The 20,009-nt window shown below is 38.8% G+C and overlaps 2 protein-coding genes across 3 annotated transcripts in view; both read left to right on the top strand.

Annotated features, from left to right (window-relative positions):
- The window catches only part of UBE4A (ubiquitination factor E4A), a 34,636-nt gene extending 25,340 nt beyond the window's left edge, over positions 1-9,296 (top strand). For both annotated transcript variants that reach the window (XM_012729797.1, XM_004689212.2), the window contains 7 exons: positions 724-824; positions 933-1,046; positions 1,884-2,058; positions 2,647-2,827; positions 3,363-3,510; positions 5,171-5,328; positions 6,450-9,296. In XM_012729797.1, coding sequence (XP_012585251.1) covers positions 724-824; positions 933-1,046; positions 1,884-2,058; positions 2,647-2,827; positions 3,363-3,510; positions 5,171-5,328; positions 6,450-6,576 — 1,004 coding nt within the window. In that variant the 3' untranslated portion in view covers positions 6,577-9,296. The remainder of the gene's footprint in view (positions 1-723; positions 825-932; positions 1,047-1,883; positions 2,059-2,646; positions 2,828-3,362; positions 3,511-5,170; positions 5,329-6,449) is intronic.
- A 2,432-nt stretch (positions 9,297-11,728) lies between these two features.
- Positions 11,729-18,265, top strand: ATP5L (ATP synthase, H+ transporting, mitochondrial Fo complex, subunit G). Its single transcript, XM_004689211.2, has 3 exons — positions 11,729-11,849; positions 16,211-16,371; positions 18,070-18,265. Exons 1-3 carry the CDS (start codon positions 11,798-11,800, stop codon positions 18,166-18,168), a joined length of 312 nt encoding a protein of 103 aa, XP_004689268.1. The 5' UTR covers positions 11,729-11,797; the 3' UTR covers positions 18,169-18,265.
- The last annotated feature ends 1,744 nt before the right edge of the window (positions 18,266-20,009 follow it).

The following is a 20,009-nucleotide window of genomic DNA, read 5'->3' as shown; positions in this document are numbered from 1 at the left end:
TATCTGTAAAATGGATTAAAATGATTAAGTGCATGTAAATTATTCATAATACGTAAGAAATTGCACAATAAGTCACTGCAGTTATGCCATCATGTGACCATTACAACACTTAGATTAAGGGTTGTAATGGTAGAGGATGTATCATAATTCTTGTTTTATTTCTGAGTAAGTGGAAGTTAAAAAAGGTTAAGAGATTTGCATTAAGTGGGAAAACCCAGGCCTTCTGATTCAAGATCCATTTTCTTCCTTTAATATGGCAGCCTAACCTCTAGAGCTCTAGTTATAGTATTACATGTCAAAAGCAGCACATACTTCCAATTTTTAGCTCTTTACCTGAATTTTCAGAATAATCATGAACTAATTGGCTGCCCAGTGGGATACTATCTCTGAAGAATATGGGGATTACTTACTACCCCCTTCTGCACATGGCTGTCCCATCTGCCACATGCTCAGCTCAGAGGCCTCATTCAGAGTCTGATCAATGTTCTGTATTTGGGTATGAAAGCATTTGTTTCCCTTAGTTTTTATTGTACAACTTGGTCCTTGTTCATATCTGTATAAGATATCCTTTACGTTAAACGCTGGCTACAACTCCAGGCTTATATAAATCCCCCAGCCCTATTACATGCAGAATAAAAGACAATGACTTCAATAGACATAAGCTCTTACTCTCTCTCTAACAGCACCACCTTTTTTGGTTTTTGTTCTTAAATCCCACTCCAGGAGATCCACATCAATTTGAACAGAAGTTTAATTACCGCCGTCCCATGTACCCCATCCTGAAGTACATGTGGGGAACAGATCCATATCGAGAGAGCATTAAGGTGAGAGAGTTCCTAGTGAAACCAAAGTTATCTGAGTTTTGCTTCAAATAAGTTCCAGTGAGTTGTGGTTCCATACTAGAATGACTGTCTGTTGCGTTGGACTTACAGGATTTGGCTGACTATGCCTCTAAGAATTTAGAAGCCATGAATCCCCCACTGTTCCTCCGATTTCTTAATCTGTTAATGAATGATGCCATCTTCCTTCTGGATGAAGCCATACAGGTACAAGAAAGAAAAGCAGATTGCATTGCCTCTCCACCATTAAATCTTCATGAATACATACTTTTTACCCTTTGATCATAATCAAGCAATTGTTATACCCCTTAACTTACTTTGGACATTAGAAATTTGTGAGTTTATGATGTATTGCCAACCTTGCCATTGTGGCCTGCTAGATAGTGTTCCTTCATTTTTTTTTTTTTTTTTAAGATTTATTTTTACTTATTATTGCATCTAAGGACTGGGGTGTAGGCTAGAAATGTGGTGGGTAAGAGGATTCACCAGAAGCAGAGTGGGGAGGGAAACAGGCAGATCTACTGAAATACACTTGCTGAGGGGAGCAGCGGGTGAGACAGGATAGGGTTGCTATCCTGTGTGTGTCAGCTCCCTGGCTGGGGATTGAACTCCTGCCATAGTGAATATCAATAGCTTGATAGCACTGAGACTTTAACCCCTGCACTACCAGGGAGGCCCTGTGTGGCATTCTCCCCCCCAGTCTCCACCCCATCTTTCAGAAAGTATTCGTTTTATTTTTCACTGTTTTTTTTTTTTTTTTTTTTTGTTCAGTTGGTTTCGTATTTACACTATTTATCCTCCTCCTCTTATATAGTGTTTCTAGGGGAATTACTTATAAGTCTACCCATGCTGAAACAAATCTATATGAAACCACAATATCATTTTCTTTTTTCTTTCCCACAATTTATTTGTAAGCTTTAGCCCTATGTGCAAAAATAAAGGTCATGTCTGTTCCTCCTTTTCCTATCTTAGTGAACTGGATCTTAAAAAGAACCTCTTATCTTTCCTTCTTTCTCCACTGCATCCCACCTCTGGTTGCTGTAGTATTTAAGCAAGATAAAGATTCAACAAATTGAGAAGGATCGAGGTGAATGGGATAGTCTGAGTCCAGAAGCTCGCCGAGAGAAGGAGGCTGGTCTACAGATGTTTGGACAGCTAGCACGATTCCATAACATCATGTCCAATGAAACAATTGGTACCCTTGCCTTTCTGACATCAGGTAAGAAATGAAGTACTTTTCCCAAAAAATGTAGGGGTCAATATTGCTCCATTTGCAGCACTAGGCCCAGCTGAAAATAGCATTCAGACTCTGATGGCAATATTCCCCACAGTCTTCAAGGGAAGTGAATCATTAACAAACCTTCATGAAGAATAATGCCCATGGCTGACATATGAGTGGGGAAATGTTAGCTTTAAATAGCTACATGTGGCCAGTGGCTACCATATTGGATAGAATAGGGATACGCATTTACTACAATGGTAAGATATTTGTGGTGCAGCTTATGAAAAAAGTTACTAAATATGTATAATATGATAATCATTTTGTTTTAGTGCATATGTGTAAATATGGGCAGAAAAACTAGAAGGCTATATTAGCACAATGTGAACAATGTTAATTTCTGGGTGATAATTTGTATTTTGTTTATCCACTTTTGTGTATCTAAATTTACTGGTAACACTGCAATGAAAATATATTAGTTATATCATTTTTAAAAATAGTCAATCCCAAAGGTCTCCAAGTAAAACTAAAACATAACAAGAAAAAGATTGTTAATGGATTTTCACAAACCTTTGGGTTTTTTTCCAGAAATTAAATCACTCTTTGTGCATCCTTTCCTGGCCGAGCGCATCATCTCCATGCTCAACTACTTCCTGCAGCACCTGGTGGGCCCCAAGATGGGAGCCTTAAAAGTCAAGGACTTCAGTGAATTTGACTTCAAACCCCAGCAACTCGTATCAGATATCTGCACCATCTACTTAAATCTTGGGTATCTGAGATTAAAATTGGGCAAGCCAGAGGGGATGTGAATGTTTTAATTTGAGGATTTGATTTTGGAATGAAGGACTGGTAATTATGTGGAAATAGGAAAGTAGCAGTTCTCTTGTTGGTTGATAAAGGAATCTTCTGTAGCTTTCATTTATGAGTTTTCATGTGACTTGTGGAACATTGTGTAGAATTTCCAACATTTGTCTTGCTCTGTGCAAAGTTAAACTTTACTGGTTGTGCCGCTGTTTAGAAAACAGTATTCTCTTAAAGCCACAGGATGTTTGCTAGACTTTCTTCCTAAAAATAAGAAATCCTCTATCAAAATGACATTCATGGTGCTACTCAGTTTCTACTGAGTCTCTCCCTCTCTCCCATGTATACAAGAGGTATGCATGTTTTATTAAATGTTTTGTTCTTTATTCTCTCATCAAAAAAAAAAAGCACACTGGCATAGAAGTAACAGGAAACCTTCTTTATCCCCCCTCCATTATCTCCTACCCTTTGATACTCATTTCTCTTTGTTGTTGACATTCCAGGGATGAGGAGAATTTCTGTGCCACTGTGCCCAAGGATGGACGTTCCTATTCTCCAACTCTTTTTGCACAGACAGTCCGAGTTCTGAAGAAAATAAATAAGCCTGGGAATATGATTGTAGCTTTCAGCAACTTAGCAGAGAGAATTAAGGTAAACAGGAGGGTAACTTCTTTATTAATATATTCAATAAAAAACACATTGTCAATGCAGCTGTGCTGCTTTTTACCCTTTTTCAGGGAGGAAAGAACATTGCTATAAGAAAATATAAATCGACAGTTCTTTCTTACCAGTCAAAAACTAGAACTTGGGGCCTCCCTGGTGTCTAGGGGTTAAATCTCAATGCTTTTGCCACTGCAGCTTGAGTTCTATCCTGGTCCAGGGAGCTAATTCACATATGGAACAGTAGGCTTCTCCTGTCTCACCCATGCTCCCCTTAGCAGTATAGTTCATTGGCTCCTCCTATTCTGTTCCCCGCCCTGTGTCTGGTGAGTCTTGTCACCTCCCACACCTCTGGCCTATACCCAAGTTCTTTATCAAATAAATAAATAAGTAAATCTAGAAAAAAAAAAATAAAAACTAGGCCCTCCCTGGTGGTGCAGTGGGTTAAAGCGCAGCACTAAGAATCAGAAGCCACTTCCACATGAGTTCGATCTCCTCCTGCCCCAGAGGTGACCCACATGGCCCAGGCAGACCTCTCCTGACCCGCCTGCTGCTCCCCTCAGCAGTGTACTTCGTCAGTCTGCCTGTTCTGCTCCCCACTCTGTCGCTGGTGAATCCTCTCACCACCCCTGCACCTCTGACCTGTATCAAGTTCTGTATGCACAAATAAATAAAAACTAGAACTGCTCTTTCTGACATGAGGGTGAGGACAGAAAATTGATTTAAGAAACTTCTACATGAGATTTTAAAATCTGGATGCTAATGCAGAAAAGCATTTTAGAATAAAATTCAAGATTGATAGCTTTTATTCAGTGATTTTTAATTTTCTGTTCTCTATACTTGTAATTGATAGTTGGCTTATACTGAAATATCCATATATTTTAAAGATTGAATGACTGCACCAGAGATGAGGGAAGAAAGAAATAGGTGAAGGGGTTAAAAATAAAAAATAAACACCCTATTGTTTGTTTACTTATTTATTATTTAGATGAATAAGCATTCCTCTAATCCCTTTGATTGGTGTATGACAAACTCTTTTAGCAGTATGAGGAAGGTAAAATCGTGGCACGGGCCTTAGAAAACCTTCTTGGTTTTTCAGTCTCCTCTTCACTGAGTTATTTATTGAGTTGGGCTTCATCCTTACCTAAAGTTTAGCCAAATGGGTCTCTGAGGAGCTGATGTCATTGGGTCCCTGAGGATCTGAAGTCGTGAAGGAACTAAATGTTGAAGGCATTTTTAAATTCCAACACTTATTTGCACCTAAAACCAGAAACTGATGTTCATACAGGAACTGCTTGAGTGACTATAATTATGCAAATAATAGCCCGCCTACCCCCTTCCCTTTTTTGAAATATGACATTTAAAACAGGACTGTTGCCATAAGGATGTTGTATGTGATGTGGTTTTTTTACCTATTAACACTTATACCCATTTCCAGTCATGATTTCTAGCAAATAGAATTTTCAGAGTCGGAGCTGAATGCTAAAGTTGCTTTTATAATATCCATCTTGATTTGTTCTTGAGAAGATAAATCTGACAGTCGTCATTTCACTGTAAAGTTTATTAATGACCCCTTAAGATGAAGGTCTAGTTGTTAGGCATTCTGAATTCAGTAGCTCTGTAAATTCACCTTAACGTGTTTTGTGCTCAGTCTCTAGCAGACCTGCAGCAGCAGGAAGAGGAGACATATGCAGATGCCTGTGATGAGTTCCTGGACCCCATCATGAGCACCCTGATGTCTGACCCTGTGGTGCTTCCGTCTTCTAGAGTCACTGTGGATAGGTCCACCATTGCCAGACATTTGCTCAGGTACACTAGCCTCCAAAAAGCAGCCTCAGAACACACATGTATGTGTTTGTTGTCCTCTTTTTCTCTCAGACAAGGCACGAGGCACCTAGTAGGTGCCCCAGTATGTTGAGCAGGCTTGATGGAGGTATATCATTGTATTGTTAAGGATTTAAACATCCAACATAAGAAACCCTGTTGAGAAATACTGGCTCTAATCTTACCTCTTTCTTCCTTAAGGAAATCACTATCACTATATATCAGAAATCATATCAGTCTCAAATACAAGTTAACTTCACATTGTTTTAATGTTATTTTAGCTGTAAAAATATAAAACGATGGCTTGTCTTTTCAGTTCATGTTTTACACTCTCTTCAGCATAGCAGTTAACTCACATTCTACCACCGCTGCTGTACTTGGCCATGATGATCTGAGTTTTCCTTAGCCTGTATGCTCTTTTAAGCATTAGATAGACATAGGTACTAAGAGACTGCCTATTTAAAATTCAATTATATACATTTATTCAAATTTAAGGAAATGAAATTTTTTAAATATGAAAAGAATTTTCTGCTTCACGATATTTAGCCTTATGTTTTCATTACATGCAAGATAGTATGTTAGGTGGTATGTCTTTTCCATTGTGTCAAGTGAGAATTTATATTTTATTGTGGCCTCAGTATACCGAGAGAAGATATATCAGCCCATAAAGTCAATTACAAATCCTTTTACCTGTAGAAAATCAGCATATGCAAAATTTACTTGTGTAATAGTCAACTAACTAAATCAAGTGTCAGTTTCTTTTTTACTACGTTATACAGTTACTGGGAGTCTATTACTAAAACTACAAATAGCTCTTTAACGCTAACATGAATATGAAGGGGAATCAGATCAAATATCTGGGTAGTCATGTTGAGATAGTTTGTAAAGCAGCAGAGAGACAAAACTATATAGTCTTTTAAAGAAGGGAAAAAAGCCTAAATCACTCTCATCACATTCTTTCTAACTTCCAGTCAGTACCTGACTCAATGTTATGATGCACTCTTGTAGCTTCAGTCTCAAAGTGAGGTGTCCAGGTATACTATTTTTGGCTTAGGATGGGAGGCTTTATGGAAATAACCCTGTTTTCCTTTCTCTCTTTTTTCCAGTGACCAAACAGATCCCTTTAACCGTAGTCCCCTCACCATGGACCAGATCCGGCCAAACACAGAACTCAAAGAAAAAATCCAACGATGGCTCGCAGAGAGGAAACAACAAAAAGAGCAACTTGAATAAATACTGTGAACTAAACAAACCAAAACCAACCCCAGAGTGTAGATAAACAGCTGTTTGTGGTTTCTCTCTTAATGATTCTGACCTTTTTTTTTTTTTCACTAAATTAAAGAACTGCTCTTGTTCAAATTATGATAATTAAGATTCCTAAGAAATTGACAAAGCTCTCCTGGCTTGCAGGCAATTATACTAATTATATAGCATCACCAAATTCAGAAATCACTAATTTTTACCCTTTGTTCTCTCTTCCTATTGTTTCTTCCTTTTCCTACCTTGAATTATATTACTTCAACTACTAAGACTTCCTGCTACCCTACTGTTTCTCCTCTAAGAACTGCTCAAACATCTTTGGTGAGCATTGCTTTTAAGTATATGCTGTCATATATTTCATTAACAACTGATATCATCAGAAAGTCCTATATTATCAAGGTCCTCATGACCCAAGCCTCAGCCCTTTTCCTTGTTACAACTCTGTGATGTTAAAGCATCGCCATGATGTTTGAGTGTATTTTTTAATCAGATGACAGAAAAAAAGGAATCTTATGCAACTTCTGTTGGTAGCTCTTAACACTATGTATAACTCAGAGATACTCGGAGACAAACTACTGTCCCTTGGGGTTGTCATTATCACACAAAACTTAGGCCTACATTATTTTTAGGAAGACTAGTAGATCAAACTTGCAATTTTGACACCTTATTAAAAAAATTCTGAGGTGAGAGAATAACACAGGCTTTTGGGCCCATGTTATATTATGGAAATCTGTTGCTACAGGGACTAGGTTTGAGTAGAAGAGTTAGGCAAGTTTGCAACCATGAAAAATATTATTTTAAAACACTAATGTCAATAGTCTATCAATATAGATATATACACACCATGTGCTTTCTTATACTGATCTAGTGTAAACAGTGCCACTTTATATTGTCTCTTCCATGGTAAAATATATGTGGTGTGTAGCCATGTTTATTACATACTCATTCTAGACAAAATTCTGAAGCTATAAAATGTATATAGTTCATGTTTGTTTGGGCTTGTGACCTGACTTAAGTGCTGCTTCTAAATCAGCTTTTGCTGATGAATTAACAATGTAGGAATTTGAGCACAACCTTGTCCACAAGCCATTTTTCAGATCCACTTGGCCCCAGGTAGTAAGTAGATGGGCCCATTTTTACAAATTGAACTTGACCACCCTGGTCAATTACACAGCATAACATGCTAAGGAGGCATCTTGCCCTATGGACTGTCTATATAGTTAAAAGTCCAAAGGTGTCAGAAATGCAAGAAAAGTGGTATGATTTAGAAATGGGTCTTTGCATCATTTAAAGGACTTTACTATTAACCATCACTTACTTGAACCAGATAAGGTAATTCTATGCTGTTCCAACATAAGTTGCTATAAGCTGGCCTTAATGTATTTTTGATGGTATCAGCTGAAAAGTTCAAATCAGAGAACAATCCATACTAGGTATTAAGTAGATATTGTCTGTGACTATGTATATAGATGAAAAGGAAATCGAAGACTTTTGCAAATACCAGAATGTAAGATATTAATTCAGTGTGTTCCTTGGGCCTTTAACATGTGGTTTGAAATGAGCTTAATTTCATATTTATTCTCCTCCTCTGAGAATGAACTGTATAGAAAATAATAAGCTTCTGCCTATTTGCATTTATCTTCCAAACTCAGTCTAATAGTATGTTTTCATTTGGGGAAGCCAAGAATTTTATAAGAGAAAATTGGAGGAAAAATGGGCACAAAATTCAGAAAGGCAGCTGTTCCCAGCAGCTTTCTAGTTAACAACCTCAGTGCTGCCTCTAGTATCTGTATGTTCTATTTCTGTATTTAGTCTTCAGATTGTAAGTCTTTTCTGGCAAGCTTTTTTTTTTTCAAGCTCTTTTCCTGAAACTTTTTATGAACGGCTGTGGCACCATTAATGCTGCTGAATATCTTTAAACTCACCACAAAGGCAAGTGCATAGCTTAGGGCCACTGTTGGTAAGGAAACCAAGTGTCCTCTGTGCCTTTTTCCTTTCCTTAAAGTAATTTAGGAACATCCCAAAAATGAGACTCAAAAAATTACCTTGGTACAACATGGTGCATAAATGCACTTGGAAGCTTAAAAAGGTATGTTGTTTTCTTGAAACTCAGAAGCAGCTCTAAATCTATTACAGCAGAATTTCTGATAAACCTAGCTTTGTTGGCTTTGCTGGAGTATGATGAGAAAATGAAGACTCTCTAATTAGCTCTGGTACTATTTACCAAGAGGGTAATACTAAATGGAAAACTATTTAAGTGGCTTTACCAAGCAGTCTGGGTTTGTATTCTTTTAATAGTTTTTAATAGGTCTGAGAAAACTGAAAGAAACTTTAAAGGTTTCTAATGATGAAGGCAAAGGTGCCGGTTGCTATTTGGTATCACTCTACAAAAGCTTCATTATTTGATGCTGGTTGCCAAGCAGCCATTGCACAGAGCATAAGTCTATTGGGTGCCTTTGCAAGTCAGAGGCTGATGCTGCACTGTTGATGTTACATGAGGAAATAATGCACATGTTCTAACTGCTAAACAGGAAAAGAATCCAGAAACAAAATGAAGAGCAAAACAAAAAGGTGGACTGAAATAAAACTTGATCAACAACTGTATTTTGAAACATTCCAGGAAGGTTACTTCTGGTCAAACTTGCCTGGGGGTGTTTGTTCAAAAACTTGTATTTAATAAATGAACACCTGACTTAAAACCTTTGTTATCATTTCCTTTGTTACAGCATTAGAAGTTAGTGGCTTTTAAGTTTTAGAAATCCTCTGAAAATGTACAGCTCTGACCACTAATTTTTAAGGTATCACATGTGTGTGGCTTGGCCACCTTATGCTTCGGGACACTGAAGTTACCTTCAGAAGATGAGCTTTGGGATGTGTTTTTTCCTAGTCAGTTCACTTTTGGCTTCACTTTTCTTTTTAAAAAAACTCCACATCTGAAAAAGGAACTCTCCTGCACTGCTGGTGGGAATGAATGCAGACTAGTACAACCACTATGGAAAACTCTTTGGAGGTTTCTCAAACTGCTTCCCCAGCAATCCCACTCCTAGTATTTACCCAAAGGACAAAAACACTGATTCAAAAAGACACCTGCACCCGATGTTTATTGCTGCTTTATTTACAATAAGAAAGACATGGACTCAACCCAGATGCCCAAAAGTAGATGACTGGGTTAAAAAGACGTACATATATACAATGGAATATTACTCAGCAATCAAAAATAAACATGCCCTTTGCAGCAACATGGATGGAGCAGTAAGAGATCATGTTTAGTGAAATACGGCAGAAAGAAAAAAAAATACCAGATGATTTCACTCATAGCAGGAGCATAAAGGGCCAGGGGTGTGGGGGAAGGCAATAATAATAATGAACAACTATATACCACAGACATTTTACGGGGATGGAATAGGGAATGGGATCAAAAATGGGGCGGGGGGGAGTACACTGGACTATGGTGATGGCACACGGCTTGGTAGTGGGAAGTCCACGGTGATTACAACTGAGATGGAAGTCACAAAATGATGTAAAAAACAACAACACATTGCATTTTAGTCATTCCCATTTCTTGCCTCTTGCTTCTATACCACTGTCATGCACAACCTTAGATTAACCCAACTCCCCTCCACTCCCATATCCCAGTTATAGACCCCTGTTGGAGAAAAATAACAATCTTTAGAATGGGATGACAAACATGTCTCTATCATTACCCTTCGGTGTGTTTCAGTAGCTATTCCAAAGTTGAACCTCTTTCCACAAGTTCTTTACAAACTCGAATGACCTTATCTTTGCTGGAGACTTCATCTGGAGATTTCCACTTTCAATTTTTTTTAGCATAATTTCATCTTTCGTTGTCCTACCATCCCATGGCTAATCTCTCCACCTTCCCTGCTTCATCGGGAAGCTTGTCATTTCCAAGTCTATTCAATTTCAACTCCTTCAAATTTCACATCCCTATTTGGTTTTCAGACTTGTATTCCTTTGAAGTCATTCATTCTGGCTTCTATCCCAACTTTTGGGAACTTGTACTAATGTTTCCATATTGCTAAGTTAACTTCTCATCCTTCATTTGGCTCATCTGAAGTATTGGGCAGCTGACTCTCTCCTACACTAAAACACTGCTCTAGGCCCCTTAGTATCACTAATTTTTCTTTCTAGCCCTATAACCATTTCATCAGTCTTCTTCAGGGTACTTACTCTTCTTATGAGGTGCCACTTGGCAACATCTTTTCTCCCATTCATATCACATTAGAAAGTTGCAACACCAGCATATACCTGTTCTGTGATACATTAACTCAAGGATTAACTCTAAAAAATCACCAGTCAGCACCACGCTAAAAATACTGACGTCCCTTCTCTGTGTTTATATTGCATCCTCGGATCCCAATTCTACCACTCACTAGTTTTTTTGCCATTTATCAATTCCAGTCTTAACGGGGACACCTAACACTAAACTGGCTTTCTTTAAATTCCAAAATGCCTGGCATCCTGGAGGCCCTCAGAAGACGTAATTTTGTACCTCATATTTGCACAGTTCCTTGTCGCTGATTAGGGAAACTAGATTCCAATCCTGAAGTAGGAGGCGGAATTAGGAAAAAAAAAAAAAAAATCAGCTGAGGAAAGACCTCGGTCTGAGTCAGATGACAAGCTGGGAGGTGCCTGAGCTGCCTGCCCTTCACATTACATGCTTGACCTAGGTCTCTGCCTGCCTTTGAGAGACGATCGTAGTGTCCTACAAAAAACTTCAGCGACGCCTTCCCGCCCTAATTCCCCACGTTGTTTCAAAAAAACTGGACAGCACTCACTCACACACACAAAGCAAAAAACTTTAAAAGGGGGGTGAAGGCAGGCGCCAGAGAGCACCAAAGGCTAACGACGCATGCGCCCTTCCGGCACGCCGTGGCCTTCCGGGCTTCCATCAGCGGCTGCCCAGAGAAATGCCTGTTTCCGCGGGGATCCCACTGTTCTCAACAGGGTCTCTAATCTTACCTTTTCGTGTCCACTTTCTCTTCTGTGACTGAAGAAAATAAACTTAGCTCCTGGATTCCTGACAGGTAGGTGGACACGCAGAAACCTGGGACCGGCGCGGAAAGAGGAAGCCCGACCTTGGGAGCGCAAAGGGTCCTCCGGGGGGAGGGGGTCCTTCCCGGGGTGACATTCAGGCGGCGGTCTGGGGCCACGGAGTTTCCATCCCAGAGCCATGGCCCAGTTTGTCCGTAACCTCGCGGAGAAGGCTCCGGCACTGGTTAATGGTGAGCGCAGCGTCGGACAACCGAGGCAGGCTCGCAGGCGGAGCGGGAAGCCTGCGCGGGCCTGAGGGGAAGACGGGCTGTGGTAGCCTGACGGGCAGGCGGGAGCGGGGACGGTCTGAAGGGGGGTGGGCGGCGGGAAACGGGCGAGTTGGGGACTCTTCTGTGGCGGTGCGCTCGCCTGGCCGCGACTTGGGTTCTGGCGACAACCTGGAAATTCAGAATTCTCCCCACGACTGCGAGGGGAGTGTGAAGAGGTCCAGAGTTGCCAAGCAACAGCCTCCATTACGCCCTTTTAGATCTTAGAATAAGGAACATGGAGGGTCTGTGGCTTTGGTGGGAAAACTACGGAAAGGAAGAGCAGAGACTTGGGAAAGTACCTAAATTCGACCTCTTGAGGTTGTCTGGGTCTCAGTTATTGGGAAGCGCAAGGAAATTTGTGAGGGTGGGTGAACTCTTTCACGCTGACTTTATTTTCTGACCTGGCCGCCCTCTTGAGAGACTTTTCCTTTAAGGTAAGGGACATTTTAAACGGACGGGCAGGACGGTGTCCCTGCCCCCGTAACATAGAAAGGGATTGGTGTGAGCAGGGATCTTTGTTGTATAGGTTAGCGTTATAGGGGTTTTTTTTTCCCCGTTTGGAAAAATGCCTAAGCCCTGCTAATGAAGCAGGCTATACTTCAGGACAACCCAGAATAGTCGCAGCCCTGAGTGGTAGCCCAGCCTGTCGGTTGTCTGCTGGGTAGTAAGCTATTCACTTTATTCTTGTGCGGTAAGTTAAATTTTCGGAAATGACTTGGTTCAATGGGATGCAATTTTATAAATGGTTGAAACACAGATCGCTAAGTAATTTTCGTGCAAATTTTATTTTGAAATGTGAATAGGATCTCTTTTATGCATGTAATACTTTGGAACCTATTTTAGTGTGATTGGTATTTTCTTATTCTCCTTTTCTTCCAGTTAATTAAGATCTTATAAATATTTGATTTTCTCCTCCTGGAGAACTTCACACAGTCTGTGCCCATTTACAGTTTCCCAAAGAAATCAAATTAGTGTCGTTACTGAGATTCCCCAAGCTAGTTGTTATGATAAAGTGCTTACATTTTACATACAGTGTATCTGCTTCATACTTCAGATTTTGTGGATGAATTGAGGCACCATTTTTTAAATTTCAAGTGGATTCCCCTTGGCTTTTACATTTTTAGGTGGTGCATATGGAGGAATTGCAAAATAACTTTTATTATGGAATGTATAAGCCAGATGTTCCATTACTGTGAATAATTAAAAAGTAACAATTGTCATTCTTTCAGAAGTACTCAAAAAAAAACCCAAGTGGGGCCAGAATGTTAAAATGATTATGTTTTGCTTTACAGCATACTGTGTGTATTAAATGTGATTGTTAAATATCTAATAAAATTTCCTGGCAATTCCCTAGAGCACAAAGAAGCTTACAAAAATCAGTAATTTTACACCCTGAAAAATGAAGGTTCTGTGTTTTTTTCTTCCAGCTTACTAAACTTTCTACTTTACTTGGATTTTGCCCATTTTTCCATTAACATCACTGGTGAAATTTACTTTTCATCACTTGGTTATTTATTTATTTATGCATACAAGAACTGGGGTACAAGCCAGAGGTGTGAGGGGTGAGGGGAGTCACCAGAGACAGAGTGAGGAGCAGAACAGGCAGATCCACTGAAATACACTGAGATACACTGCTGAGGGGAGCACCAGGGGAGACAGGAAAGGTCTGCTGTGCCATGTGGGTCCGCTCCCTGGTCGGGTTTTGAATTTAAACTGCAGTGGCTAGTGATAGCCTCATAGTGCTGCACTTTAACCCCTGTGCCACCAGGGAGGGCCCTCCTTATGCTTAAATGTAATTCAAGTATATTTATATTAGACCTCACACCTCCAATAATATGTTACTTATTTTCTTGCTCAAATCATTCTAACCTTGACCATTGAGAACTCTTAGGTTGGTACCTCTAATTCTTTGGCACACCCCTTCATTTTCTGGTACCACAATCTGCTTCAGGCTCCTACTGTATATTTCCTGCCTCAGCCTTCCAGTCAACCATTTTCCCAAGCCACCCTAGTTCTGTATTTTGAAACTATGATCAAAGCACTGAATATGTTCTTTGCTATTGGACTAACAGTATCTTTTCCTCTGGACCCTCTTAACTTTACAAGGTAGTGTGTGTTTACACATACGTATACATATGTGTAATTGTTTTTGTAGCTTTCCATCTACATGTGTGTTTTAAGCTGAACTTGAGTTTGTGTTAATATCGCCAACTCTAATTCAGTACCACAAGATTTATTCTTAATTCTTTTCTTACCTGTTTGTAACTTTCCACTTCTCCAGCAATCTGGCTCCAATATCCACCATTTATTACTTTTTTTTTTCATTACTTGTATACATGTGAAGCAGTTCTCAAACTTTAATCCATGACCCCTGAGAAATTTACCAACTGAAATACAATGTGTATTGAAGATTTTGAGGACAGTTGGTTGACAATTAACAAACTTAATAAATTTTTTTTAAGATTTTATTTATTTATTTATGCATGCATGCATGCATACAAAAGCTGGGAGAGGCCAGAAGAGGTGTGAAGGGATGAGAGGATTCACCAGAGACAGACTAAGGAGCAGAACTGGCAGATTGAAATACACTGCTGAGGGGCACAAAGGGTGAAACAGGACAGATCTGCTGCACCATGTGGGTCAGCTCCTTGATAGGGGATGAACTTGCAGTGCCTGCTGATAGCTTCATAGTACTGAGACTTAACCCCTTGTGCCACCTGGAAGGCTCCACATTTTGTAGTTTTTCTTAGTTTTATTTTATAGGCTTAGTTCTATTTAGAACTTTTCTTAGAACTTGTGCTTAAAGATTTACCCATGATTATGGTGATAGTAATTCTGAGAGTAGTAAACACCCAAATGCAGGCATTAATAGGAAAAATCCAAAGCCTTGAATAATTGTCTTTGAACAGTAGATAATTTATGTATATTTTATAATTTGTGCCCTTTTTTTTTTCACATTTGTCTTGTAGGTTTTTGTTTTTGTTTTTCCCAAATACTTTCTCATTGAATTTACTACCATAGTCTCACACCAAGTGATGTTAAGAGTCTTTTTTCCTGGGCCCTCCCTGGTGGCACAACGGATTAGGAATGCAGCACTGCAAGCTAGCTGCAGCCGCCTCAATGAGTTCGATCCCCCTCCCAGGAGGTGATCCACATGGCATAGCATACTTCTTCTGTCTCGTGCACTGCTCCCCTCAGCAGTGTACTCTGTCAGTCTGCCTGTTCTGCTCCCCACTGTGTCTCTGGTGAATCCTCTCACTGCCCCTGCACCTCTATCTTTAAAAATATATCTTTAAAAAAAAAAAAAGTGACCCCCCCCAACCACTTCAGCTTCAGCTTTTTAAAAATAGAAGAAGAATCTTTTTTCCTGAAATAGTAAATACCATAAGGAAGTTCAGTTTGGTTATAGATTCAGGTTTTGACTGCTGTTGACAATACATACAAGTCTTATTTTTATTTTTGGTGTTTTGAAGAAAGAGGAGCAGCAGTGCTTTTGTTAAAGACTTAATCCAGCAGATACACTGATGAAGATACTAAAAATTGATATAACTCCATCTGTATTTGTGGCCAATATTATTTTTTTAAAGGTTGATTTATTTATGCATACAAGAACAGAGGTACAGGGGGTGAGAGACAGAGTAGGGAGCAGGACAGGCAGATCTACTGAAATACACTGCTGAGAGGAGCAGCGAGTGAGATAGACAAGATCTGCTTCACCATGTGCGTCACCTCCTAGGCCAGGGATGGAACTTGTACAGAAGTGACTGCAGATAGCTTCATAGTGCTGCGCTTTAACCAGTTGCACCACCAGGGAGGACCTCATGTGGCCAATAGTATGACAGGTTTTAATATCGTTCTTAGATTGCCATTCTACATAGCTCCATTCCTCCTTTTTATGCCTCTTCCCTCCAAATGTTCTTGAGTCTATACAGGAAAGTATGGTTTTATTGTTTTTAATCCAATTTTTAGTAACTCTACAGTTAATTAGATTTGCCTTTCATACATGAAGTAACAGCACTAGCTGGCCACTAGTGAAGTCCTGGCATAATTGAACGTGGCTTCCTGCCTGATTGAACTGCCCGGTGACACAGGTGTTTTGCATCTTTAAAAGTCTCTTGTTACCAAGGAGCAGCTTTGACTTTTCACACTGGTGCACATTTGGTACAAACAGTGAATGAATGTGATGCATGAATAAATATTTATGTCCAGCCCACACATCTGCTTCTTTTGGTCTCTAGTGAGTTCATCCTGGTTGTTTTGTTTTGTTTTGTTTTGTTTTCCAGCTGCTGTGACTTACTCCAAACCTCGATTGGCCACATTTTGGAGCTATGCCAAGGTTGAGCTGGTTCCTCCAACCCCTGCTGAGATCCCTACAGCTATTCAGAGCTTGAAAAAAATAGTCAATAGTGCTAAAACTGGTAGCTTCAAACAGCTCACAGTTAAGGTAACCATGGACTAAATGGAAACGTATGTGCGTAATAGAAAATGTCTTCCCTTGGGATTTTTCTGATTGTTTGATTAATATATGTATTTTCCAATGAGGCCGAAAACCAGCATAATGAGAGGTGATCTTTTTCAAATGCTGAAAAAGATACTTACCTTTCTAATTTTATCATTTGGCTTGAAATTACTAGACTGTTTTATGTCTTCATTTCCTATTAGTCTTATAACAAAGAAGTGAGGGTTTTTTAGTGGGCACCTTCTTTTTTCCCTTCCTGTTCGGTTAGCATGCTAGAAGAGACTGATTTTGCTATTTTTGTTTTTCATTATAGTACTGAAACTATCCCAATTATGCCAAAATTCTATATCACACTCAATATGGAAAATAGGAATACTAAATCCTAGCAAGCAGCTAATATGATGTGAAGAGTCACTGAATTTCATGAAGTTAAACTCTAAAACTATTATTTAGATTTTATGGTTGCTTGTTTGGTCCCAGCACAGAATACAGAAAGTCTAAATTTTTTAATTACTGCTGATTTTTAGAACTGCATCCTGAATGTAGTTATTTTTCAAGAAACTTTTTATTATCTAATTTCGGGGGGTAGTTCACCCCCGGGTACTAAAAGTAGAAATGCCCAATTGTGTTGTAGAAGGCTTTTTTCTCTCTCTCTCTTTTCAGCTACAGTTTCAACATTTATATTTGTTCTTGCATGAAGTACTGCTTTCTGGAACCAAATATGTTTGTACTTTTTTCTTCAGGCAATAAAATATTGACCTATGAAACTAAGTATTGAATACTTGAAAAGAATTAAGCCAGGAAAAAAATGAAGCCAATGATGTCTAAAAGGAAATAGACCCCTTCAACTTTCTATAGATTTTCTTTGGCCAGACAGAAATTTCTGTTCAGAGACTTGCCTTCCTATAGCCATCCTTTCCTGTGAATGCCCTGTCTAAATGTGGCAGCTATTTCCAGGATGTGGGTTGTTTAGGGCTCATAAAGTGTCTCATAAACTAATAATGAAAGGGTTAAGTCAGTTCAGGTCTTTAAAGAATGCTTTGAAAGAATTTATAAGCTCTGGTCCACTTACCTTACATAATTGAAAGTTCAAGGGTTCTCAGCAATCGAACCTTAACTTCAGTAATTCCTGATTTTGACTAAACCCTCTAATTTGAATAGCATTCTTAACATTCTTTGTTACTTAATCCTGGAAAAGAATAATTTTAAACATCACCTCCCCTCTTCCCTTTTGGAATCTCCACTCACCAACGCCTTCTCACCTTGGGGCCCTGCCTGTCTTGCCTCCAGATACCTTGATAGTTGGGGCTGGTCCCTAACATAAGGGAAAAGTGTACATTAATAATTACGCTTTTGTTATGTAACATTTAATGCCCATACTAGAATTATAGAAATTAAATATCTTATTTTTAAAAAAGAAATATTGTACTTTATCTATGAAAGTACATTAAATTTATGTGGTTTAGAAATTAAATCGCTTGATGGTAAAATATAGTATTATATTTGTAAGAAATATTTAACTTTTGAAAGGACTATTTTTACTGGACATGTACCTGTGTTTTTTTCTTTCAATGTGATAGTATTATTAGTTTCATTTGTGCTGTAGTGATTAGATATTTGTATACATTGTAAAATGGTTGCCACAATAAGTCTAGTTACCATCTGGTATTTTTGTTTTTTCAGGAAGCTCTGCTGAACGGTTTGGTGGCCACTGAAGTGTGGATGTGGTTCTATGTTGGCGAGATCATAGGCAAGCGTGGGCTCATTGGCTATAATGTTTGAAGACCAATCTTTAACATCTGATTATATTTGGGCTTTTTGTGTATTGGACCATGTGTGGTCAGAAGGGTATTTGAATAAATGAATGTGTCAAAATTAATGTTTTCTCTATCAAACACTAAACAGAAGGTGACAATTGCTCTTAAGTTGGGTTTATTTTGATTTAATATACATTTCTAAATGCAGGTCTGTACTTAACCTGAAGTTAGAAATATGAATATACATACCAGCCTGGTACATGTATATATGAAGATAACATTTTGATTTGAAGGTTTGAAATATATTTAACTTCACCTTCAGGAAAGTAGGAGGAAAAGGCTTCTTCCTCCCTGGAGGCACACTGGGTTAAAGCACAGCACTATATTCCCGGCCTTGGAGGTGACCCACATGGCGCAGCAGACCTCTCCTGTCTTGCCTGCTGCTCCCCTCAGCATTATATTTCAGTCAGTCAGCCTTTTCTGCTCCCTATTCTGTCTCTAGGGAATCCTCTCACCCACACAAATACCTCTGTGCTTTGACCTAGTTGTATGCATAGATAAGTAAATCTTTTAAAAAAAAAAAAAAAAAGCAAAGAAAATTAGGGGGAAAGACCTTGAGAAATTTCTGGTTACAAAAATAAAATATCCTATAGATATTTAAACAGGGTTTAAGACTTAGCATCATTTGTGAGTCAAAATAATATTTTGTTCTAACAAATAGAAGTGAGTAGTATCAATCTCTCAAACCATTTTACTGAGGATATTACAGAGACTTACTGGCTTTTCCTGGGAATCTTAAAATCTTTGAATGACTTATTGGTATATTTCTAAGTCCATTATAATGCCTGCAGTACCAGCTGATGATAACCAAAATGATTGTACATTGGGGAAAAACATGGCTTGCATTACAGTATTAATCCTGTAATAATACTGAACCTTTATCCAGTCCATCCCATATTTACTCACTATTTAGAACACTGCTATTTTAGCCTAATAAAGAAAACAGCTTTTTCTAAGTGATAGACGTGGCATCTCAGTAGGGACTGCTAGCTACTCTTCTGAAATATGAAGTAATACCTAACATAACTGCTTCTGCAATAAACACAGGTGGTCGGAACCGAAACCGCATCTTCACAAAACATTTGTAACTCAAAACATACCCAGCAAAAGCACTACAAAGGTATTGACTACAATAATGATCTTATGTGAGTTTCCTTTTCATGCAGTATTACCTTTTCCGCCAAACAAAGCAGATATAAATGTATGAGATAATTTAGAAGTAATAAGAACTTGCCGAAACTTAGTTGATTCGTGAATTTTTTATAACCACATCATCACACCAGAAAGTCCTCAAAACAAACATTTACTACTCAGTTCTTTGCTACTTCCTCCTCTGCTGTACAGCACACCTCTGATTTATGATGGTTAATAGTGCATGTACAGAATTTTCATAGATTAAAATGGCAGTTCCTTAACAGTGCCCACTGTTAAATTTTTTGCCTTTCCAAAACCCAAATATTCTGTCTCCCAAAATTGTTGAGGCTAGCTCACCGCATTTGTCTGCCCTGATGACTTCAGTACACCTCAGGTAATCATTTAGCACCAATTCCCATACCCAGCTTTTAAATCTTGCTGTCATTATATATACCCACTGTCCCTAGTTGTTGGAGTAGAAACAAATATTGAAATATCTATTCCTTGACTTTTTTTCCTCCTGCCTTACAGTTGCTCGATGGCACTTCCATCTTAATTCTTGGCTATTTTAACATGGGTAGTAGGCATTCAGACAGTGGTCCCTGGATCACAGCAGCAACATTACTAGGGAACTTAGACCTGAAAATTACTGTTTTACCTAAAAACAAGGGT

Source organism: Condylura cristata, unplaced genomic scaffold (genome assembly GCF_000260355.1).
Source record: "Condylura cristata isolate star-nosed mole 26May11 unplaced genomic scaffold, ConCri1.0 scaffold00025, whole genome shotgun sequence".
In the NCBI taxonomy this organism is placed as follows: Eukaryota; Metazoa; Chordata; class Mammalia; order Eulipotyphla; family Talpidae; genus Condylura; species Condylura cristata.
The sequence above is the reverse complement of the archived record's forward strand: the minus strand, read 5'-3'. Positions and strand labels throughout refer to the sequence as shown.